The 24,669-nt window shown below is 45.1% G+C and overlaps 1 protein-coding gene across 1 annotated transcript; it reads left to right on the top strand.

Moving 5' to 3' along the window:
* The first annotated feature begins 1,592 nt into the window (after positions 1 to 1,592).
* Positions 1,593 to 6,748, top strand: LOC112230460 (sialic acid-binding Ig-like lectin 5). Its single transcript, XM_042312656.1, has 8 exons — positions 1,593 to 1,742; positions 1,891 to 2,286; positions 2,674 to 2,994; positions 3,105 to 3,359; positions 3,460 to 3,741; positions 3,934 to 4,060; positions 4,260 to 4,341; positions 4,470 to 6,748. Exons 1-8 carry the CDS (start codon positions 1,682 to 1,684, stop codon positions 4,848 to 4,850), a joined length of 1,905 nt encoding a protein of 634 aa, XP_042168590.1. The 5' UTR covers positions 1,593 to 1,681; the 3' UTR covers positions 4,851 to 6,748.
* The last annotated feature ends 17,921 nt before the right edge of the window (positions 6,749 to 24,669 follow it).

Here is a 24,669-nt window from a genome sequence, read left to right on the forward strand (position 1 = left end):
CACAAAGTGTGAAGAGGAACTAAACTGTCTATGACTACATGCACTTCCATTACAACTACACAAATTGACACTGAAATTCATCTGACAGTTTACACATTACTGATACTTTATCAGGCATTGTTGCAACAAATTTCTTCCATTTCAGGCTGTGATCAGTTGCATTATTACCATGTCCTCTTGTTATTCAGTCAACTTAATGTAACGGTGAAAGAATCATCACTCTTCATAAGTGGGTCTTATATGTGTGTATACTGTAAAGATTGTGGTATAGAACCACCACAGAAATATATTGAATACAACCCAGTAGCCTCTAACGTTGATAATAAATAAATGACCCAGTCAGTTGCACAGCTGAACGCATTAATCCGAAATGTGTCTTCTGTATTTAACCCTACCCTGCATATTTTTTACATTTGCCGGCCCCTTTGATTCAAACCAGTACTGGCTGATACTGGCCCAACACTCTTAACTGCTAGGCTACCTGCCGCCCATAATAAGTGCATTTAGCACACTATACTTACTATAGTTACTATGTCAGTTACTACAGAATATGGCAGTACCCTTTTTGCAGCAGATCTATCATATTGGGTACAGGGCTTCATTTCTCAGACCACAGAGGGCATCAATAACAGTGAGACTATTGCCAGCTTCTCTCTATCCAATGCAAGGCATTCTCCATGTAATTCACATGCACATGTTTCAAACAGCCAATCTTGAAATATGTACACATTTTCTTATAGAAATCTTATTGAAACTTTCTTATGAAATAAAGCTGCATCTGAATATACAAGGCAAGGGGATTGCAGTGTTGATCAAGGCTGGTTGATTGGTGTGGATTGGTGGGGTTTGATGGGTTGGTTGATGTGTTTGTGTTGATTATGGTCTAGATGCAGTACAGTATAGCTGGGTGGTATGTGTGGATTGGTGGGGTTTGATGGGTTGGTTGATGTGTTTGTGTTGATTATGGTCTAGATACAGTACAGTATGGCTGGGCGGTATGCAGTACAGAGGGACTTCCTGGATTGCAGCACCAGGTTAGAGGGAGAAGTAACAGACTGGGGACATGAAGTGACAGTTCACACCCATCAGAGTCTCACACAGGGCTCACAGTCAATAGGAAGAGAGAGCACACAGAGAGAGGTAATGTGCTGATTCAGTCTTATTCTCTGCATGGATCAAAAGACAAGCTGTTGAACCATTATATATTTTTGTCTCGTTACATTGAATGACTGTTAAAACTTAATTATGACTATGTAATGTCATGGTAATATTATTCATTTAGGACATTACAACACATTCATAAGGCATAGGAATAAATATTTATGAATGCAGGTAAATATATTTATGAGCAATTGTGAAGGCATTCATATGAACCTTGAACATAAATGTTTCTATGACATCCTCTCTAGGCATTACAGAAAAATACATCTTATTTGAATAAAAGTGCTAAGAAGGTTGTTATGAATGCCACTGTAGCACTCATAAAGGTGTAATGAAATATTAATATCCGATGTGTAATGCTATATGTTGTTATCATCACAACACCATTTAATATTGTATTTTACACTTGTCTCCTGCTCCATACCAGTAGACACAGACAGAGATAGTGACCATTAGACAAAGAGGAGAAAGAGGAGAGACCCCAGTGTTGTGGTTGATTCATCGAGGCAGTAGAAGCAGGATGTGGGTCCTCATCTGGGCAGCTCTACTTTTCTCTCTGACAGAGAGAACCACATGCCCAAGTAAGGTTCCTTTTATCACTACTATTGTTAATATAAATATGACACACATCCCAACAGATACTATGTCATATTATTATTTTTACAAACAAGTGAAGTAGTATCAGTGCTTCTTGTATTACTCATGACTTTATTAATTTCCCTCCGTCAGAGAAGGCCCCTCCAGCAGCATACAACATCACCTTCAGTCCAGCAGAGATAACACCACAGACTGGACTATGTGCTGTTATTCCATGTTCGTTCACTCACCCTGATGACTTCCTTGCTAGCATAGCAATGTGGCTTAAATGCCCTGATGAACGATGTTCTGTTAAAGTCGAAACAGACTCTATTTTCCACTCAATGAATTCCTCTATAGCTCAGGAGGGTTATAGAAGGCGAGTAGCACTACTGGAGACAGACCTGACAAAGAAGAACTGCAGTATGATCATCAACGACATCACTAAGACTGATGACGGAGACTATCAATTAAGACTGTCCGGAACATTGAACAGTGTATATATAAGTCAATTTACATACCAGAAGAAACTGAAAATGGCAGTGAAAGGTACAGCATGACTATTACCGTTAGTTACAGTGACAAGAGTATTACTTTGGTGTAATTTATCATGTACACTGACTGTAACATAAGTACCTCCAATTTACAAAGCCCAAGATTTCCCCAAGTCTCCCATTTCAAAGTGTTTATTTTTCTAAACCGGTACTATGATTTCATACTTTATATGAATATATGTTTCTGCTGTTTTCTACATGGATGCAAAATCCATGTTATAGCGTGACTTAAATGTAAAGGTAAATTCCTATTGAGCCGACGTGTGCATTTACCATGAATACGGGAACATTGCCTCTAAATGTAAATCACGCTATTGTGCGAATCTTCCACGATCCTGATTGAATTTAGGCCTCAGTCTGTGTTTCTATTTCCTACCTCCAGCTCTGACCCAGAAGCCCTCAGTGTTGACTCCTCCTCTGACAGAGGGAGAACCAGCGACCCTGACCTGCACCGCCCCGGGGATCTGCTCTGGAACTCCTCCTAACATCACATGGACATGGAGAGGGACAGGAGACAACATCACTGAGCTCAGAGACAACACCACTACACAAAGGAGAGAGGATCTGACCCGCGTCACAACAACCCACTTCTCAACTTTGAACTTTACACCTTCAGCAGACCACCACACCACCAAGGTCACGTGCCAAGTGACATTCAAAGGGAACATCACCACTGAGGAGACAGTGACTTTGAATGTGACTCGTAAGTAGCCTACATCATCTGACCTTACTTTGCACAACCCAACAGCTTGTTGTGCTTCAACAGTTATAATTCATGAACATGATAAACTGATTATATACTTTATTTTCTAGATGTAAAGGAACCCAAGATCTCTGGTAGTAACACAGTGAGAGAGGGTGATACCCTGAATCTGTCTTGCTTTGTTGACAGCTACCCACCACCACCAGCAATCACCTGGAGTAAGAATGGGACAACAGCTTTGGAACAGAATAACTCTGGACTGGCCTCTCTCACCATCTCCAACATGACAAGAGAACAGGCTGGGGAGTATGTGTGTAAAGCTCAACACCTCAACAGGACAGCTTCCATTGTTGTCACTGTGATGTGTGAGTACAAACAACACTTTACAAACCTGATTAAAAATAGCTTGAAACATGTTTACTTTAAATTGTCCATGATATATCTTCCCCCTCTGTCTCTCGTTAGACCCTCCTGTGATTCTCAATGCTTCTGGGTGTGTCATCCAGGCAAAGGTCATGACCTGTGTGTGTGTCAGCCAGGGGGTTCCCTTACCTCTCATAGGCTGGCTTAACACTGAGCAGTACTCCCTCACTAAATCAGTGTTGAGGTCCTCAGTGAACACCACCATCAGGATGCATGTCGGAAACCACACCAACACTACTGTGGAGTGTGTCAGCACAAATGAAGTGGGCAGAGTGAGAGAGAAGTTGCAAGTCACCCAAAAAGAGAGCCAAGGAAAGCAAGGAGGTAAAGATATAAGTTGTTACTTTGTTAGAGAGCAACAGCTTCCCTATCCCACCCAATATGTCTGCAGCATAGAGGATTTATATGCTTTGAGTGAGAAAATATAATGTTATTATTTCATTTAAAAAGAAAATCAGAGGATACAAAGTATGGTGAGCAACTTCTAAAATCATACATGCTTTGTTCTCTTTATAGAGGAAGTATCTAAAGACATCTTGGCTCTGCTGTTGAACCCACCACTGATTGCTGCATTTGTGATTGGTGCAGCCTTCTCATCCACCATCTGTTGTATCATCCTGTGTTTGACAGGGAAATGTAAAAGGTACATGCATTCTGTTACTGAAGTACAGTTAGTGTTATATGAGTGTTGGTGATTGTCTTTAGAAATTCACATTTCCAATCAAGAGTATCAGATATATTGTCAAAAGTTGCAATGCTTTGCACCATGTTGTAATGGAGGTGCTTGCTAACCTCTCTAACATATAGTTATTGAGACATTTTATTTATAATATGTTCCCTAGATGCAAAGAGAGGATCCCAAAGGACTCCGGCTCTAAAAGCCCTTTAACGAAACTGGAGATGGTGGCATGTGAAGACCAACAGGTGCCGTACCAGTTTCTTTCTGTTTTCAGCTTTACCAACATTCTGTTAGCATTGACAGCATAAACAGATCTGGGACCACCAAGCTAACAAGACTCCTCACACAGTGCTTTCTGTAATCTACTCCATAGACGAATGCAGGACAGGCTGTGCGGGGCGAACAGACCCCTCTGCAGGTGGTGCTGATGGAGGGAGCTGAAAACACAGGACCCCAGACCAGTGGAGCTGCAGTAAACTCTGCCAAAAGGGAAGAACCTCAAGATGTGCACTACGCCACTATCAACTACTCCCAACTGAAGAAGACTCCTGAGGAGGCAGAGAAGAAGACCACCACCTCGAAGTCAGAGTACGCCAAAATCAAACGAGAGAATAAGAAAGAAGGGTATGAAGGTGGAGGAGAGGGGAGTGGAGTGATGTACGAGGAGGAGAACGAGAATGGTAAGCCAGCAGCAGAGACATATGAGAATACAGAGCTTTACTCCAACGTCAAGGCTATTATGGGTGGTGAGTGACACAGCAATTTTCACTAGAAACATGGGGGATAGCATGCAGTATTATATAGCCATGTGTTCCTTTATCATTTTCTGAATCCAGATTGAATGTTTTATGTTGATACTGGGACTTTTGCTCAACTGAAACTACTGTAGTTTTGGTGTTGTTTCCTCATGTGCTTAATGCAGATTGAATGTTTTATGTTGATACTGGGACTTTTACTCAACTGAATCTACTGTAGTTTTGGTGTTGTTTCCTCATGTGCTTAATGTAGTTTGAATGTTTTATGATAAGAGACGTTGTTTAATAACTGAAACTACTGTAGTTAATAGTTTTGGTAAATGATTTATTTTACAGCCCTGTGTCAGATGGTACTGTATGTATCTGGTGGTTGTACATTTTCAATAAGAATATTTTCTAGTTGTACATAGAAGCAAGTTTTGGTCAAGTTTTTATAAAGTCTTTCAAGGAAGAGTCATTTTACTTTTGTAATGACAGTGTTTTGTCACCAAGGGGAAGGACTGACACATATGCGGTTGGGAAAAGAGGTCAAGACATTTATTTTTTCTTCTCCTCTTTCCTTTCATTTTTGCATTTTGATTTGACAAGTGGGTGGGGATATTAGGTAGTATGTGTGGATGTAATCAATATATTTCTGTAAATAGAATACTGATACACTGTTGGAAATGTTGGCAAAATGTAAATCAGAATTCTCATTTTGGGCTAGCCAGAGAGCTCAAATTAAAGAATCAAGAAAAAAAGTACATTATGATTTTAAATGTTGTTTGCTTTAGACAGATTGTTTGTTTAGCAACAAAACAGATGTGAGCACAACTATGTGGTAAAACAGATGGGTTGGCTTAGATCGTTGACTACACGTCACATATTTTGTCTCCAATGTTTGAAAATATAAATACATTTCCTAAAGGAGCACTTGTTGTTACAGTTGTTTGGTTAGCTAGGTAGCATTTTTTGTGTGCCATATTAGCAAATAACACCCCCCAGAAATATGACATTTCCAGAACAACATAAAACTAGCTGAAACAAGCCACCTACTATTCGCCAGATGGCAGCTTTGTGTCATTGTTGCTAGATATCTGGCCATCCAGAATCACCACAACATGCGGTCTTCTGCCCCATTGAAGCATGCCTATCGTTTTCATGACATTGTCAGCTAACCCATTTATGAGCATATTTTTCTATTCATAAGTGTGCATTATTGCAGTATTGTTTTATATTGAGGCACTACCTCAATCTTTTTTTGTATTTTCATTTGTTTGTTCTCTGAAATCTGTTAAAAGAATGTATAAATGGTACAATTTCCAACTTACCATCTCCACAAATTTTGTTCAATAGTAATTATAAGCTACCAATTGAATAAATCAGGAATGGACAACTTTGATGGGGGTGGAGGCCACAAAGAAAATCATCACAGGGGTCCGCAGTGGCTCACAGGTCTGCATACCCACATCTGTACCAACACATGTAGTCAGAGCCAGAGTCAGGGCTCTGACTACATGTGGGTATGCAGCCCTGTGAGCCACTGTGGCCCCCTGTGATGATTTTTTTTGTTTTTGTGGTGCAGTGGTGCATTCTGCCACCTAGAGTGTGTTATATGAACAGGAATAAAGGTAAGGTTGGCGATTTACTGCCACCTGCAGTTAGGAAATATTTGCTCACAAGTATAATTCATTGGCTGATCTCTCCTGATAAGCCGAATGGAATCATGTGATCCCTCTTTAAAACCTCTTAAGGATCCATTTCAATTTTCGCCTAAAATGACTTACCCAAATCTAACTGCATGTAGCTCAGGCATTTTCTTGGTACCATTTGAAAGGAAACACTTTAAGGTTTGTGGAAATGGGAAAGGTATTTAGGAGAATATAACACATTAGATCTGGTAAAACACAACACAAATAAAAATACAATCGTTTAAAAAAAAATGTTGGACCTTCATCTATGAATTGCAAGAGAAATGCCATATTGTGTTATTCCAGCCCAGGTGCATTTTCGATATTTGCCACTAGATGGAAGCAGTGTATGTACAAAGTGTTAGACTGATCCAATGAACCATTGCATTTATGTTCAACATTTTGTGTCAAGACTGCCCTCTCCCACTGAATAAAGATTACGGTAAGGAATTCTTTCCAAATAATATAAAACATGTAAAATTAACAAATGTACAGAAAGATCAGTGAGAAGGCCAAATTACAGATGGAGAACTTTTTGAGGCTATTAAATCCTTTCAGTCTGGAAAAACCCCAGGGCTTGACGGCATACTGCTAGAGGTATATCAAGTATTTTTTGATATACTAAAAGCTCCATTGTTAGATTGTTTTAACTACTCCTATAGAAATGGTAGTCTGTCAGGTACTCAGCAGGAAGGTCTGATTTCTCTATTATTAAAACAAGTTCCAGATGGCAAATATAAAGACCCGGTCTTTCTAAAAAACTGGAGGCCGCTTACACTTCAATGTTGTGATGCAAAAATACTAGCAAAATGCATAGCACTCTGAATTAAAAGGGCTTTACCAGGTATTGTTCATCCTGATCAGACAGATTGTTAACATGGACGATACATTGGAGATAATAACCACTACTAGAAATAATAGAACATCATGAAACACATAAGAAGCCAGGAATGGTATTTATAGCAGATTTTGAAAAGGCATTTGAGAAAGTAAGACGGGGTTTTATTTATAAATGCGTGGATTTGTTAAATTTTGGTAATTCTCTTATAAAATTGGTAAAAAATTATGTATAGCAACCCCAGGTGTAAAATAGTAAATAACTGCTACTTCTCAGAGAGTTTTGAATTGTCAAGAGGAGTCAAACAAGGGTGTCTGCTGTCACCATATCTATACGTTATGGCCATCGAAATGCTAGCTATTAAAATCAGATCCAATAACAACATTAGAGGATTAAAAATCCTAAGCTTAAAAACAAAGGTGTTCAAGTATGCTGATGACTCGAGTTTTATGTTAAGTCCACAATGTCTCATTAAAGATCTAGATAACCTTTCTGTACTCTCTGGACTAAAACCTAATTATGATAAGTGTAGAATATTACGTATTGGATCATTAAAAAATACAACTTTTACATTACCTTGCAGCTTACCTATAAAATGGGCTGATGGTGAAGTAGACATACTCGGTATTCATATCACAAAGAAATATAAATAAGCTCTCCACAATGTATTTCAATAGAAAACTTGTAAAAATAGACAAGATCCTGCAACCATGGAGAGGTAAATACCTGTCTATTTATGGAAAAATTGCCCTGATTATCTCTTTAGTCATATCTCAGTTTACTCACTTACTTATGGCGCTGCCTACTCCTGATGATTCGTTTTTCAAATCATATGAGCAAAAAATATTTTGCTTTATCTGGGACGCTAAACCAGACAAAAGAAAACGAGCCTATCTATATAATGAATATGAATTGGGTGGGTTGAGATGATTAAATATAAAAGCCCTAAACCTCTCTCTAAAAGCTTCACTCATTCAAAAGTTTTATTTGAACCCTAAATGGTTCTCAAGTAGATTAATAAGAAAAGCTCATCCATTGTTTAAAAATGGCCTTTTTGCCTTTGTGCAGATCATTTTTGATTAATTGAAAATGATACTTTTTTCAAAGTATCTGTCTTTTTCAAACAAGCATTGCAGATCTGGCTTCAATTTCATCCCCCTGAAAAGATAGAACAAATATTACAACAAATATTATGGCTGAACTCAAATGTGCTGGTTGATAAAATACCTGTATTTATGGGAAAGATGTTTGAAAATGGTATTTTATTCTTAAATGATATTGTAATGGTAGAATTATGTCATTCATGGAGTAATCAGAATTGTATGGGAAGGTCTGCTTAATCCAAGAGTACAATCAATTGATGGAGGAGGCGGGTGGCAGCGGGAGGAGGTAGGGAACTGGTCTGTCTGCCCAATATAAAGGATCAAAACTGTCGGAGGAATAAAAATAGCATAAATAGGAAAGTATACCAGTTTCATTTGAGGACCAGGATGTTGACAACTGTGCCATACAGATTGCAAAATAGTTGGGAAGAGATTTGATGTACTGATTCCATGGTACAGGGTGTATGAGTTGATATATAAAACAACGCAAGATTCAAGACTTCGTGCTTTTCAGCTAAAGTTATTATATAGAATTCTTGCCACCCAAATTTTTTTGACTGTTTGGAACATAAAATCATCGAAGCTCTGCAGATTTTGTTGTGAGGATACAGAATCAATAGACCATTTAGTTTGGTATTGCCCTCAGATAGCCTGTTTCTGGTCTCAGGTTCAGGAATGGCTGAAAATGCACAGCATTGATCTAAAATTGACCCTAGAAATAGTACTGTTAGGCGATCTGGAGAGACCGGGTCAGTCAATTACTAATATACTAACACTCTTAGTAAAAGTATTTATCTTCAACACGCAATCTGTAGATTCTATTCGATTAGATAGATTGAAATTGTACGTTAAACATCATAGCATAGTTGAAAGATATGTGTTGCGTAGAAACACAAAGTGGGTGGCCAGCAGAGATAGATGGGGATGGGCTGAGGGAAGCTGAGGGTTGGTATGTGGAATGGGAGACAAGTGGGAGTGGAGTTGCTGTGTGAGAAAGAATGATGGTCAAAAGATAAAGGGGAAAAATAGTAAAAACATTATAAAAGTGCATTTGAATGACACTAATTGGCAGTGTTTACACACACTCTCATTCAAATAAACACATACAAGAACGTACACATACATGCAATCGTGCCAGACATGCACACAAACATATAAAGTAGGCATTGCTGTTATGATTCCAGTTGTCCTTGATGTCCTTTGTTTTAAATGTAGTATTATTATTATTATTTTTTTACATTTTCACATTGTTGTTTGGGGGGGCTGTGGGAGGGGTCTCGAATGGTTGAGGGACAGCTATTGGGGAACTGTGGGGGGGATCTTGGAGGGTTCGGGACACAAGATATCTTTAAAATAGGAGCAGCAGTAATGATACATGCCCTCAATGTGAAGCGACATCCATCCATAAATACAGAACACAAGTACATCCTTTTTATATAAACATTTTAATTTAGTAAGAAAATAAACATTCACTTAATATATCATTGAAGAAGCCTTGAATTACCAACAAATACCATGCTAGCAATTGCTAGCATGAAATTACTGTGAACTGACTGGTGCTAGTTAGCTCACCATTAACGTGGCTAGCTAAACCAGAAAACACTTGATTAATTTGCCGAAATAGGCTTTAAATACATTAACGGCAAAATAAATATATACATAGTCACATTCGCTAATGACTTTGGGATATATGAACCAGTTTTCAAAAGACAAGATTGTGTTATACAGTTTTAAATAGTGTACAGAATAAAGAGACATGAACCAGCCCTCAGACTATCTCTCTCGGACTGAAGAGGAGGCAGACCAACTTTCCAAATAGGGGAGAAGCACTCAAAACCCACTAGTTGTTCATTCAAGGAAAATAATATAACAAAGGTAAGTTAGAAGACCTCTCGTATTGCCAACCTTACGACAATGGCAGTAAATATTTTAATGAATTCGAGAACACATAATGAAAGGAAACTTTATTAATATCACATTCTTTTCTGAAGTGAATGGTTTCACCCACTACTCTGACCAGGAACGGCGGTGTTCTTGCAAGTGAGGTTGATGGAAACTCTACATTTTCACTTTGTCACAGTTGCTAACGAGTCTGTTTTGTTTCTAAACCACCAAACCCATCTATTGAACCTCCTACAGTTTTGATAGCAGGCTTGTTACTACTTATCCCCAAATTAAGCAGTTAGGAATAGTGTTGCCCAGACCTCAAGAGACAGATAAATATGTGTGTATTCTGGTGTTGGGACATGAATTGAATTTCCAATCAAGGATTAATTAAATTAAATCAATTATTAAATTTAATGAATTAAATCAATAAAGTGTTTAAGGGCTTGGAAGCATTTCACTGTAAGGTCGCATGTGACAACTAACATTTGATTTCAACAAAGTACTGAGTAAAGGGTCTGAATGTACATTTAATATTTGTTTTCTTGTGTTTTATACATTTCCCAACATTTCTAAAAACCTGTTTTTGTTTTGTCAGTATGGGGTATAGTGTGTAGACTGATGAAAAAAACTATTTTATACATTTTAGAATAAGGCTGTAATGTACAAAATGTGGAAAAAGTCAAGTAGTTTCCGAATGCACTGCATATGTTGTTTATACTGTCACGACTTCCGCCAAAGTTGGTCCCTCTCCTTGTTTGGGTGGCATTCGGCGGTCGACGTCACCTGCTTTCTAGTCGCCACCGATCCATGTTTCATTTTCGTTTGGTTTTGTCTTCTTTATTACACACCTGATTTCTATTCTATTAATCATGTTCCTTATTTAAATCCCTGGCCTCCCTCTCTGTTTTGTGCGTTATTGTTTGTCATGTGGGTTCGTGTTCTTTGTGCTTTGGATGTTCCGTGTTGGAACATTATTCCCTCATTTTTTGAGTAAACTGTCGGACTATACTCATCTCTGTGTCCTGCGCCTGACTCCACCTCTCTCCATTTCACCAACACCCTCACATATACTCAGTTTATGCAGAGTTGAATAAACTATAGTTTTATAAAATCACCTCTTTATAAAACACATTGTTTCATGATTCGGACTAGGCACCTTAGTTCCAGTGAAGGGAAATCATGAGGCTGCAGCATACAATGACATTCTAGACGATTCTGTGCTTCCATCTTTGTGGCAACAGTTTGGGGAAGGCCCTTTCCTGTTTCAGCTCGACAATGCCCCTGTGCACAAAGCGAGGTCCAAATAGAAATGATTTGTCGAGATCGGTGTGGAAGAACTTAACAGGCCTGCACAGTGCCCTGACCCTCAACCCCATAAAACACCTTTGGGATGAATTGGAACGCCGACTGTGAAACAGGCCGAATCGCCCAACATCAGTGCCGGTGCCTGAATGGAAGCAATCCCCGCAGCTATGTTCCAACATCTAGTAAAAAAGCCTTCCCAGAGGTGGAGGCTGTTGTGGAGGCTGTTACAGCAGCAAATTGGGACCAACTCCATACTAATGCCCATGATTTTGGAATGAGACTTTCGATGAGCAGGTGTCCACTTACTTAAAGTCCTACCGTTTAAAAAAAAAAAATGACAACTGTGATGGAAGCAGGAAGTTTCGATGATACAATTTTCTAAATGCAGACAGATCATTTGTTCGTTCAACATGGTGGGATATTTTTGTGTCGGTAAAAATGTATTATGTGAGAAATAGCAGTGGAAAATCCCGCACTGATTATATCTGCAGCAAGTCAGTTTGGTGGAAACGTGCACATTTCATTCTGCATGAAAATCTGTCGCCAATTGGATGGAAACCTGGCTGGTGGGGTAAAGAGTAGAGCTAAAGTAGAATAGTGTTGGACCAATTAAACAAAGTGTTTTCATACCAATTCATTTTTATCACTTCCCATAGAAATCCCTGGGCCAGAGAATAGTGACGTTGCAGTCTATCCGTTGATAATTGTTGGTCTGTTCCTCAGCCTTAATGTGGCCCTCCTTGTCTATCTGACCAGTGCTTGTAAATGGTAATACAACATTCCAATCCCACAGTTTCATTACAGGGGGACATATGGCATAAGGTCAGGTGCCAATGAAATGCTTATCACTGTTATATTTAGATTTTTTTATCAACAAGTTATGCAAGGTAGGACTGTGTGAGTGAGGTAAACTATATAGATAACAAACTGAACTGATCACGTTCTCTGTTGTTTACTTTATTTATTTGTTGTTTGGACCCAAAGAAAGATGGCTTTGCTTGAGGCGGGACAGACTTGTAAAAGAAAGAGAATGATCAAACATCATCATAGAGCTCTTATTGTCATTAAGTAATAACAGTGCAATTTGCAGAAGTATTGCAGAATTCTGATCGGAATATTTGTGTCAAAGATATAAAAACAATCATCACCGTAGTGTATTTACACATATGGCTGACAGCATAATAGTCATGCAGGGTATTTATTTACATAATGTATACTGGTATCCTTTTACCCATCCATATGCAGCGTATTAATATTGTATTAACAGTCATTGTTATCTAGTGTTGCCATTAGTGAGCTTGGAGATTACATTACATGAGTTGATCAAGTATATTTGAATAGCACAACCAACTGGTGTAACAACTTCAATGTTGTGCCACTCAAATGCCTCATCTGATACAACCCTATAGGATTAGGCATTGATTTCACACTTCACAACCATTGAAGTAGACATTTTGTGAGAAGCGGTCTCAGGTAAAGTGATCTTTTGAAACAGCCACAGTGATCAGTGTTTGCTGATCTTTCAGCACTGTTTACCTACACACACACACATTGTCTCAACGGGATACATTTTGGCCTGCTGTGCGAGTGTTAGAGTGGAGTCATGTATGCCAGATTGATCCAAAAATGTATTCTAATCCATTGGTTCCCATTTAAGGATAAGTTAACACTTACCCTTAGCAAAACATCGTCCAAAAATACTAGTAATTAAATCACGGGCAATGGCATAAGTAGAACATTCTGTGTTATCCCGGCATATTTCCACAAGAGCAAAACACAATGCAATCAGTGCTTATAATGCATAAAAACAAAAAAAAATCAGGCCACTTCTTGCACGAGCAGAACCTTGTGTTCGAGGCTCCACAAACCTCTAAGAGTATCCATTTTCTCTCTTTATATAAAATCAAAGAAATATTCATTTCTCATCATCATCAAAAGCCACGGAGTCACAGCACACATCACTATTGAACTATATGTGGGAACAGAATATGTGAGATGAAGATGACAGGCTTCAATTGGATGTGTACCAGGCCTAACGTTTGTTGAACACTAGTCAGCGTTGACAACCACTGGATCAGGAAGAGAGAAGAGATCCCTCATTTCCTCCAGATCCAGGGTCAGAAATAGAGATAAGAAAAGAAAAAGCACAAAACACACCCCTTTCCCTGACACTTCGACTGGCAGCGGACACAGTGGAGAAGAACTATAATGGACGGATCTAGACAGTTAGCCTGGTATCCAAACTGATTGTGCTGCGTTTCACAGGAAAACTGATGAGTGCAGCGTTCAATCTGGTTTAACCAGGCTAGCTATGAGTATGATATAGGGTGACATACAGAAGGGGAGCCCCAGAAAAGCAATGCCAACAATTAATGGTGTAGAGATGGAAATAGCAACATTGAATCTAGAAGATACAGTAACTAACACATTGCACCTGTTGTGAGGGAATTGTTTGACTATGAACAATAGAGTAAGAGCCTAGAGACCGACAGCTGCTGATAATACAAAGATCTGTTTACATTGTCCACTGGGCCGTGTTCTGACCCTGCAAGTAGCTACCAGCAGTCCTGGGTGGCGAGATGTGACTGGGGTTCCCCTTGGAGGCTTGGGGGTCGACTAACGGGGACGTCATTTGAGATGATTCAGGGACTGGCGGAAACGATGGGAGTTCTTGGTGTGATGGTGAAGGTTGGTGATGGTGTCTACGGGGGAGGGGGGAAGACGTTTGAAGAGGGGGCGAATGACGTGAGGAGGGGGCGACAACATGGCTGCCACTGTGTCCCGCGGTGACGATGGGTCAGGGAAGGATCGCGATTCATTTGGCCTTGATCTCGGTGTAGTCGCTGCGTCATCCCCCCTCCCTGAGGCCCCCCCATCCCTGGAGCGCCCCCCGAGAAACTGCAGGGCGGCGTAATTCAGCTCTTGCCTCTCCAGGTCTGCCATAGAGCTCACAGGTTGATAATCCCCATCTTCTCCCTGTTGAAGGTACGGAAAGAGAGAAGGCCCATTCAGAATCACAGGTTATATCAGGACAGTGCCACCAATGCCATTGACACCTCAGAACATTCAGAGTATAAAGGGATAACATGACAGACATTGAGAGAGGAGAAAGGAGGGTTAGTAGTTACTGGTGAGCAGAGGCGTAAAACAAGGAGATTGAGGCGGTTTAGCATATCCTGTTAGTATCGAGGCAGCCGTGCAACAGTAGTAGTGGAAATCAAAGGCAATAGAGCACATGGAAGCCGATCTCAGACAGCAGACGACTGTGGGCCAGATCTGGTTGTTTTGTGACACATACAATGTGGCTCAGTTCTGGCACCACAATGAGTCATATGGCCCAGATCTGGTCCAAATGTATGAGATGCGAACTGGGGGAGGGTTGGCACTTTGCTTATGGGCCATCTCTGGCTTGAGTGATGTGGCCCTAACAACTTCCCATAGTTACTTTTGGTCTGAATGTGGGCCACATCCACATTGCCAGGCAAGGTCTGGACATTTCATGCTACAGATGCACTTCAGGACCGTAACACCAAGTGGTTAACTGGGTAAAATGGTAAGTCGTAACATTGTAGATTAGAGCCAAATTTGGGCCATCGTATAATTTTTCTGTCTGTGATGTGTGAGGGATGCTGTCTACCACTGAGACTTGGAGTTGGGATTGGGGCTGGGTTGTTTAGGAAACTTACCGTGCTCTCCTCTAGAATGGAGTTAAACTTTGAGCCCAGAAGCTCTGTCTTAAGCTGTGCAAGAGTAAGGGAAGAGAAAACAGAGACAGAAGAACGCAGAGAAGCGATGAAGCAGAAAACAGTGGTCTGGAAAGGCTATGGTGGCAGCTACACCAGTGGTACTGTGATAGATAGCTATAGTGGTACTGGGATTCTCACGCTAGTAGTTGACTGGGGAAGTTTACATTTTCTCTTTAACATAAGAGGTCATATAGGTTTTTGATTATTTAAGAATATCTCCATGGAATGAACCTTACTTTACATCAAAAATAGGACATGAATTGAATGGGTATAGTATAGTTTCAGTATCAGCAACGGGTAAGCTATCATTCTCACGTTTAAGACAGATCTGAGAATGGTCATTATCATCATTATAGTCATCATCATCAACATGTCTCACCACTTTCTTCCTCAGACATTGTTTGTCCTTCTTGACTGTGCTGTAGTACAACGCTGGGTTCTCCAGTTTAGAGACCAGGTCCTGCCCAGGGTTGCCATTCTCTCTGGGGGGGTGGAGTCACAAGATCAGACTCGGTCTCATGGCCACTAACTAACTCAGGGCGACACTCCAAGCCTGGGCATCCATTTTAAAACAAGGGCCTGCTTCCCAACGCAGTTAATAATCTACAGGTCTATGGTTCATGGTTGTGGTCGACGTTCATGGTTGTGGTTATTGGTTCATGGGTTTAGTTGCGGTTGAGCCGACACCCTCTCTTGGAGCGACTTTCAGTAAAAGCTGGTGGACGGCGCCTTCGTTCTGGGTAGCGCCTCGGATTGTCTGGAGGCTCCTGAACATCCTCAGTGTGTGCTTGTTCCATTATAGCGTCTGCTATAGCAGCACCTTCATCAACATGTTCCCTTCTTTCAGCCTGGGGTCTCTTTACTGCCCCACCGTCCTCTACAGTTCCCTGTGTGTGACTCTCAGGATCTCTCTGTACCTGTTCTCTCTACTGCCCCACCGTCCTCTACAGTTCCCTGTGTGTCACTCTCAGGATCTCTCTGTGCCTGTTCTCTCTACTGCCCCACCGTCCTCTACAGTTCCCTGTGTGTCACTCTCAGGATCTCTCTGTGCCTGTTCTCTCTACTGCCCCACCGTCCTCTACAGTTCCCTGTGTGTCACTCTCAGGATCTCTCTGTGCCTGTTCTCTCTACTGCCCCACCGTCCTCTACAGTTCCCTGTGTGTCTCTCTCAGGATCTCTCTGTACCTGTTCTCTCCACTGCCCCACCGTCCTCTACAGTTCCCTGTGTGTCTCTCTCAGGATCTCTCTGTGCCTGTTCTCTCTACTGCCCCACCGTCCTCTACAGTTCCCTGTGTGTGACTCTCAGGATCTCTCTGTGCCTGTTCTCTCTACTGCCCCACCGTCCTCTACAGTTCCCTGTGTGTCACTCTCAGGATCTCTCTGTGCCTGTTCTCTCTACTGCCCCACCGTCCTCTACAGTTCCCTGTGTGTCTCTCTCAGGATCTCTCTGTACCTGTTCTCTCCACTGCCCCACCGTCCTCTACAGTTCCCTGTGTGTCTCTCTCAGGATCTCTCTGTGCCTGTTCTCTCTACTGCCCCACCGTCCTCTACAGTTCCCTGTGTGTCACTCTCAGGATCTCTCTGTGCCTGTTCTCTCTACTGCCCCACCATCCTCTACAGTTCCCTGTGTGTCACTCTCAGGATCTCTCTGTGCCTGTTGTCTCTACTGCCCCACCATCCTCTACAGTTCCCTGTGTGTCTCTCCCAGGATCTCTCTGTACCTGTTCTCTCTACTGCCCCACCGTCCTCTACAGTTCCCTGTGTGTCTCTCCCAGGATCTCTCTGTGCCTGTTCTCTCTACTGCCCCACCGTCCTCTACAGTTCCCTGTGTGTGACTCTCAGGATCTCTCTGTGCCTGTTCTCTCCACTGGCCCACCGTCCTCTACAGTTCCCTGTGTGTCTCTCCCAGGATCTCTCTGTGCCTGTTCTCTCTACTGCCCCACCGTCCTCTACAGTTCCCTGTGTGTGACTCTCAGGATCTCTCTGTGCCTGTTCTCTCTACTGCCCCACCGTCCTCTACAGTTCCCTGTGTGTGACTCCCAGGATCTCTCTGTGCCTGTTCTCTCCACTGCCCCACCGTCCTCTACAGTTCCCTGTGTGTCACTCTCAGGATCTCTCTGTGCCTGTTCTCTCTACTGCCCCACCGTCCTCTACAGTTCCCTGTGTGTCACTCTCAGGATCTCTGTGCCTGTTCTCTCTACTGCCCCACCGTCCTCTACAGTTCCCTGTGTGTCACTCTCAGGATCTCTCTGTGCCTGTTCTCTCTACTGCCCCACCGTCCTCTACAGTTCCCTGTGTGTCACTCTCAGGATCTCTGTGCCTGTTCTCTCTACTGCCCCACCGTCCTCTACAGTTCCCTGTGTGTCACTCTCAGGATCTCTCTGTGCCTGTTCTCTCTACTGCCCCACCGTCCTCTACAGTTCCCTGTGTGTGACTCTCAGGATCTCTGTGCCTGTTCTCTCTACTGCCCCACCGTCCTCTACAGTTCCCTGTGTGTCTCTCCCAGGATCTCTCTGTGCCTGTTCTCTCTACTGCCCCACCGTCCTCTACAGTTCCCTGTGTGTGACTCTCAGGAGCTCTCTGTGCCTGTTCCCTCTACTGCCCCTCCATCCTCTACAGTTCCCTGTGTGTCACTCTCAGGAGCTCTCTGTGCCTGTTCTCTCTACTGCCCCACCGTCCTCTACAGTTCCCTGTGTGTGACTCTCAGGATCTCTGTCCCTGTTCTCTCTACTGCCCCACCGTCCTCTACAGTTCCCTGTGTGTCACTCTCAGGATCTCTCTGTGCCTGTTCTCTCTACTGCCCCACCGTCCTCTACAGTTCCCTGTGTGTCACTCTCAGGATCTCTCTGTGCCTGTTCTCTCTACTGCCCCACCGTCCTCTACAGTTCCCTGTGTGTCACTCTCAGGAGCTCTCTGTGCCTGTTCTCTCTACTGCCCCACCGTCCTCTACAGTTCCCTGTGTGTCACTCTCAGGATCTCTCTGTGCCTGTTCTCTCTACTGCCCCACCGTCCTCTACAGTTCCCTGTGTGTCACTCTCAGGAGCTCTGTGCCTGTTCTCTCTACTGCCCCACCGTCCTCTACAGTTCCCTGTGTGTCACTCTCAGGATCTCTGTACCTGTTCTCTCTACTGCCCCACCGTCCTCTACAGTTCCCTGTGTGTCACTCTCAGGAGCTCTGTGCCTGTTCTCTCCACTGCCCCACCGTCCTCTACAGTTCCCTGTGTGTCACTCTCAGGAGCTCTGTGCCTGTTCTCTCTACTGCCCCACCGTCCTCTACAGTTCCCTGTGTGTCACTCTCAGGAGCTCTGTGCCTGTTCTCTCCACTGCCCCACCGTCCTCTACAGTTCCCTGTGTGTCACTCTCAGGATCTCTCTGTGCCTGTTCTCTCCACTGCCCCACCGTCCTCTACAGTTCCCTGTGTGTCACTCTCAGGATCTCTCTGTGCCTGTTCTCTCTACTGCCCCACCGTCCTCTACAGTTCCCTGTGTGTCACTCTCAGAATCTCTCTGTGCCTGTTCTCTCTACTGCCCCACTGTCCTCTACAGTTCCCTGTGTGTCACTCTCAGGATCTCTGTGCCTGTTCTCTCTACTGCCCCACCGTCCTCTACAGTTCCCTGTGTGTCACTCTCAGGATCTCTGTGCCTGTTCTCTCTACTGCCCCACCGTCCTCTACAGTTCCCTGTGTGTCACTCTCAGGATCTCTGTGCCTGTTCTCTCTACTGCCCCACCGTCCTCTACAGTTCCCTGTGTGTCACTCTCAGGATCTCTGTGCCTGTTCTCTCTACTGCCCCACCGTCCTCTACAGTTCCCTGTGTGTCACTCTCAGGATCTCTCTGTGCCTGTTCTCTCTACTGCCCCACCGTCCTCTACAGTTCCCTGTGTGTCACTCTCAGGATCTCTCTGTGCCTGTTCTCTCTACTGCCCCACCGTCCTCTACAGTTCCCTGTGTGTCACTCTCAGGATCTCTGTGCCTGTTCTCTCTACTGCCCCACCGTCCTCTACAGTTCCCTGTGTGTCACTCTCAGGATCTCTGTGCCTGTTCTCTCTACTGCCCCACCGTCCTCTACAGTTCCCTGTGTGTCACTCTCAGGATCTCTCTGTGCCTGTTCTCTCTACTGCCCCACCGTCCTCTACAGTTCCCTGTGTGTGACTCTCAGGATCTCTGTACCTGTTCTCTCTACTGCCCCACCGTCCTCTACAGTTCCCTGTGTGTCACTCTCAGGATCTCTGTGCCTGTTCTCTCTACTGCCCCACCGTCCTCTACAGTTCCCTGTGTGTGACTCTCAGGGTCTCTGTGCCTGTTCTCTCTACTGCCCCACCGTCCTCTACAGTTCCCTGTGTGTCTCTCTCAGGATCTCTCTGTGCCTGTTCTCTCTACTGCCCCACCGTCCTCTACAGTTCCCTGTGTGTGACTCTCAGGATCTCTCTGTACCTGTTCTCTCTACTGCCCCACCGTCCTCTACAGTTCCCTGTGTGTCTCTCTCAGGATCTCTCTGTGCCTGTTCTCTCTACTGCCCCACCGTCCTCTACAGTTCCCTGTGTGTCACTCTCAGGATCTCTGTGCCTGTTCTCTCTACTGCCCCACCGTCCTCTACAGTTCCCTGTGTGTGACTCTCAGGATCTCTCTGTACCTGTTCTCTCTACTGCCCCACCGTCCTCTACAGTTCCCTGTGTGTGACTCTCAGGATCTCTCTGTGCCTGTTCTCTCTACTGCCCCACCGTCCTCTACAGTTCCCTGTGTGTCACTCTCAGGATCTCTCTGTGCCTGTTCTCTCTACTGCCCCACCGTCCTCTACAGTTCCCTGTGTGTCACTCTCAGGATCTCTGTGCCTGTTCTCTCTACTGCCCCACCGTCCTCTACAGTTCCCTGTGTGTCACTCTCAGGATCTCTGTGCCTGTTCTCTCTACTGCCCCACCGTCCTCTACAGTTCCCTGTGTGTGACTCTCAGGATCTCTCTGTGCCTGTTCTCTCTACTGCCCCACCGTCCTCTACAGTTCCCTGTGTGTCACTCTCAGGATCTCTCTGTGCCTGTTCTCTCTACTGCCCCACCGTCCTCTACAGTTCCCTGTGTGTCACTCTCAGGATCTCTCTGTGCCTGTTCTCTCTACTGCCCCACCGTCCTCTACAGTTCCCTGTGTGTCACTCTCAGGATCTCTCTGTGCCTGTTCTCTCTACTGCCCCACCGTCCTCTACAGTTCCCTGTGTGTGACTCTCAGGATCTCTCTGTGCCTGTTCTCTCTACTGGCCCACCGTCCTCTACAGTTCCCTGTGTGTCACTCTCAGGATCTCTCTGTGCCTGTTCTCTCTACTGCCCCACCGTCCTCTACAGTTCCCTGTGTGTCACTCTCAGGATCTCTCTGTGCCTGTTCTTCTACTGCCCCACCGTCCTCTACAGTTCCCTGTGTGTCACTCTCAGGATCTCTCTGTGCCTGTTCTCTCTACTGCCCCACCGTCCTCTACAGTTCCCTGTGTGACTCTCTCAGGATCTCTCTGTACCTGTTCTCTCTACTGCCCCACCGTCCTCTACAGTTCCCTGTGTGTGACTCTCAGGATCTCTCTGTGCCTGTTCTCTCTACTGCCCCACCGTCCTCTACAGTTCCCTGTGTGTCACTCTCAGGATCTCTCTGTACCTGTTCTCTCTACTGCCCCACCGTCCTCTACAGTTCCCTGTGTGACTCTCAGGATCTCTCTGTGCCTGTTCTCTCTACTGCCCCACCGTCCTCTACAGTTCCCTGTGTGACTCTCTCAGGATCTCTGTGCCTGTTCTCTCTACTGCCCCACCGTCCTCTACAGTTCCCTGTGTGACTCTCTCAGGATCTCTCTGTACCTGTTCTCTCTACTGCCCCACCGTCCTCTACAGTTCCCTGTGTGTGACTCTCAGGATCTCTCTGTGCCTGTTCTCTCTACTGCCCCACCGTCCTCTACAGTTCCCTGTGTGTCACTCTCAGGATCTCTCTGTACCTGTTCTCTCTACTGCCCCACCGTCCTCTACAGTTCCCTGTGTGACTCTCAGGATCTCTCTGTGCCTGTTCTCTCTACTGCCCCACCGTCCTCTACAGTTCCCTGTGTGTCACTCTCAGGAGCTCTGTGCCTGTTCTCTCTACTGCCCCACCGTCCTCTACAGTTCCCTGTGTGTGACTCTCAGGATCTCTCTGTGCCTGTTCTCTCTACTGCCCCACCGTCCTCTACAGTTCCCTGTGTGTGACTCTCAGGATCTCTCTGTGCCTGTTCTCTCTACTGCCCCACCGTCCTCTACAGTTCCCTGTGTGTCACTCTCAGGATCTCTCTGTACCTGTTCTCTCTACTGCCCCACCGTCCTCTACAGTTCCCTGTGTGACTCTCAGGATCTCTCTGTGCCTGTTCTCTCTACTGCCCCACCGTCCTCTACAGTTCCCTGTGTGACTCTCTCAGGATCTCTCTGTGCCTGTTCTCTCTACTGCCCCACCGTCCTCTACAGTTCCCTGTGTGTCTCTCTCAGGATCTCTCTGTACCTGTTCTCTCTACTGCCCCACCGTCCTCTACAGTTCCCTGTGTGTAACTCTCAGGATCTCTCTGTGCCTGTTCTCTCTACTGCCCCACCGTCCTCTACAGTTCCCTGTGTGTCACTCTCAGGATCTCTCTGTACCTGTTCTCTCTACTGCCCCACCGTCCTCTACAGTTCCCTGTGTGACTCTCAGGATCTCTCTGTGCCTGTTCTCTCTACTGCCCCACCGTCCTCTACAGTTCCCTGTGTGTCACTCTCAGGAGCTCTGTGCCTGTTCTCTCTACTGCCCCACCGTCCTCTACAGTTCCCTGTGTGTGACTCTCAGGATCTCTCTGTGCCTGTTCTCTCTACTGCCCCACCGTCCTCTACAGTTCCCTGTGTGTCACTCTCAGGATCTCTCTGTGCCTGTTCTCTCTACTGCCCCACCGTCCTCTACAGTTCCCTGTGTGTGACTCTCAGGATCTCTCTGTGCCTGTTCTCTCTACTGCCCCACCGTCCTCTACAGTTCCCTGTGTGTCACTCTCAGGATCTCTCTGTACCTGTTCTCTCTACTGCCCCACCGTCCTCTACAGTTCCCTGTGTGTCACTCTCAGGATCTCTGTGCCTGTTCTCTCTACTGCCCCACCGTCCTCTACAGTTCCCTGTGTGACTCTCTCAGGATCTCTCTGTGCCTGTTCTCTCTACTGCCCCACCGTCCTCTACAGTTCCCTGTGTGACTCTCTCAGGATCTCTCTGTACCTGTTCTCTCTACTGCCCCACCGTCCTCTACAGTTCCCTGTGTGTGACTCTCAGGATCTCTCTGTGCCTGTTCTCTCTACTGCCCCACCGTCCTCTACAGTTCCCTGTGTGTCACTCTCAGGATCTCTCTGTACCTGTTCTCTCTACTGCCCCACCGTCCTCTACAGTTCCCTGTGTGACTCTCAGGATCTCTCTGTGCCTGTTCTCTCTACTGCCCCACCGTCCTCTACAGTTCCCTGTGTGTCACTCTCAGGAGCTCTGTGCCTGTTCTCTCTACTGCCCCACCGTCCTCTACAGTTCCCTGTGTGTGACTCTCAGGATCTCTCTGTGCCTGTTCTCTCTACTGCCCCACCGTCCTCTACAGTTCCCTGTGTGTCACTCTCAGGATCTCTCTGTGCCTGTTCTCTCTACTGCCCCACCGTCCTCTACAGTTCCCTGTGTGTGACTCTCAGGATCTCTCTGTGCCTGTTCTCTCTACTGCCCCACCGTCCTCTACAGTTCCCTGTGTGTCACTCTCAGGATCTCTGTGCCTGTTCTCTCTACTGCCCCACCGTCCTCTACAGTTCCCTGTGTGTGACTCTCAGGATCTCTCTGTGCCTGTTCTCTCTACTGCCCCACCGTCCTCTACAGTTCCCTGTGTGTCACTCTCAGGATCTCTCTGTGCCTGTTCTCTCTACTGCCCCACCGTCCTCTACAGTTCCCTGTGTGTCACTCTCAGGATCTCTGTGCCTGTTCTCTCTACTGCCCCACCGTCCTCTACAGTTCCCTGTGTGTGACTCTCAGGATCTCTGTGCCTGTTCTCTCTACTGCCCCACCGTCCTCTACAGTTCCCTGTGTGTGACTCTCAGGATCTCTGTGCCTGTTCTCTCTACTGCCCCACCGTCCTCTACAGTTCCCTGTGTGTGACTCTCAGGATCTCTGTGCCTGTTGTCTCTCGATTGTTGTGCTGTTTTCCGTTGAATGCATTTGGTTAATGTGACGCCGCCACATTATGTCTGGGCTCACTTGAACCTGGTAAGTTCTGGGTCCCGTTTGTGTGTGTACGGTCCATTTTGTCCATTTCCCTCCTCTTCTGTAGTCTCGCACCATCACTTCCTGTCCTGTTTGGAGATGGCGCTCCCGGCCACCGGAGAGCATCTTGGCTTGTTTGTTCAGCACTTCATTACGCCTGTTTGGCTTCATGATGTCCAGCTGTGTGCGGAGAGGCCTCCCGAACACCAGTGTGGCTGGGCTTTCATTTGTCGTGGCATGTGGGGTGTTTCGGTAGGAGGCCAGGAACTTGGCCAGTTTTGTTTGCAAAGTCCCTTCGTCTCGTTTTGCTGCACGGAGTCCTTGCTTTAGGGTTTGCACAAAGCGTTCTGCCAGCCCATTGGTGGCAGGGTGGTACGGAGCTGAGGTTGAGTGTTTGATTCCATTTACTGACATGAATCTTGTAAACTCGTCACTTACAAAAGCTTGCGCGTTGTCACTTACCAGCTGCAGTGGCAAACCGAAGCGTGCAAACGTTGTTCTGAGACACTCTATCGTCTGAGCTGAGGTGGAGGAGTCAGTGCAAAACACCTCTGGCCATTTGGAATGGGCATCAACTATAACCAGAAACATGTGCTTTTCAAAGGGACCAGCGTAGTCCACATGAATTCTCTGCCATGGCTCTGCGGGCCATTCCCATGGGTGGACTGGGACAGGAGCAGGCATGTGAAGGGTTTCCAAACATCCACTACAGTTCTTTGCCATATTTTCTATCTGTTGGTCCAGACCTGGCCACCAGAAGTGGCTCCTTGCGAGCAGCTTCATTTTGACAATTCCAACATGACCTTCATGTAGTTGCTGCAAGACTAGATGTTGGCATTTCTGGGGTATCAGGACTCTCATTCCCCACATCAAACATCCTTGGTACGTTGTCATTTTGTTTCTCCGCTGGAAATACGGAGTCAGCTCCTTTCTGCCAGTAGCTGGCCATCCTGACATGGTGTAGGTGTACACTTTTGACAAGGTCACATCTTTCCTTGTCTCCTGTTTGATAACTGTGCTTGTGACCGGTAGTGC

The sequence above is a fragment of the Oncorhynchus tshawytscha genome, unplaced genomic scaffold (genome assembly GCF_018296145.1).
Source record: "Oncorhynchus tshawytscha isolate Ot180627B unplaced genomic scaffold, Otsh_v2.0 Un_contig_307_pilon_pilon, whole genome shotgun sequence".
In the NCBI taxonomy this organism is placed as follows: Eukaryota; Metazoa; Chordata; class Actinopteri; order Salmoniformes; family Salmonidae; genus Oncorhynchus; species Oncorhynchus tshawytscha.

Coding starts and splice junctions, on each gene's coding strand:
- LOC112230460 (XM_042312656.1), top strand. CDS start 1,682: ATGTGGGTCCTCATCTGGGCAGCTCTACTTTTCTCTCTGACAGAGAGA. Junction 2,995..3,104: donor AGTGACTTTGAATGTGACTC/GTAAGTAGCCTA, acceptor TTTATTTTCTAG/ATGTAAAGGAACCCAAGATC. Junction 4,342..4,469: donor TGGCATGTGAAGACCAACAG/GTGCCGTACCAG, acceptor TCTACTCCATAG/ACGAATGCAGGACAGGCTGT.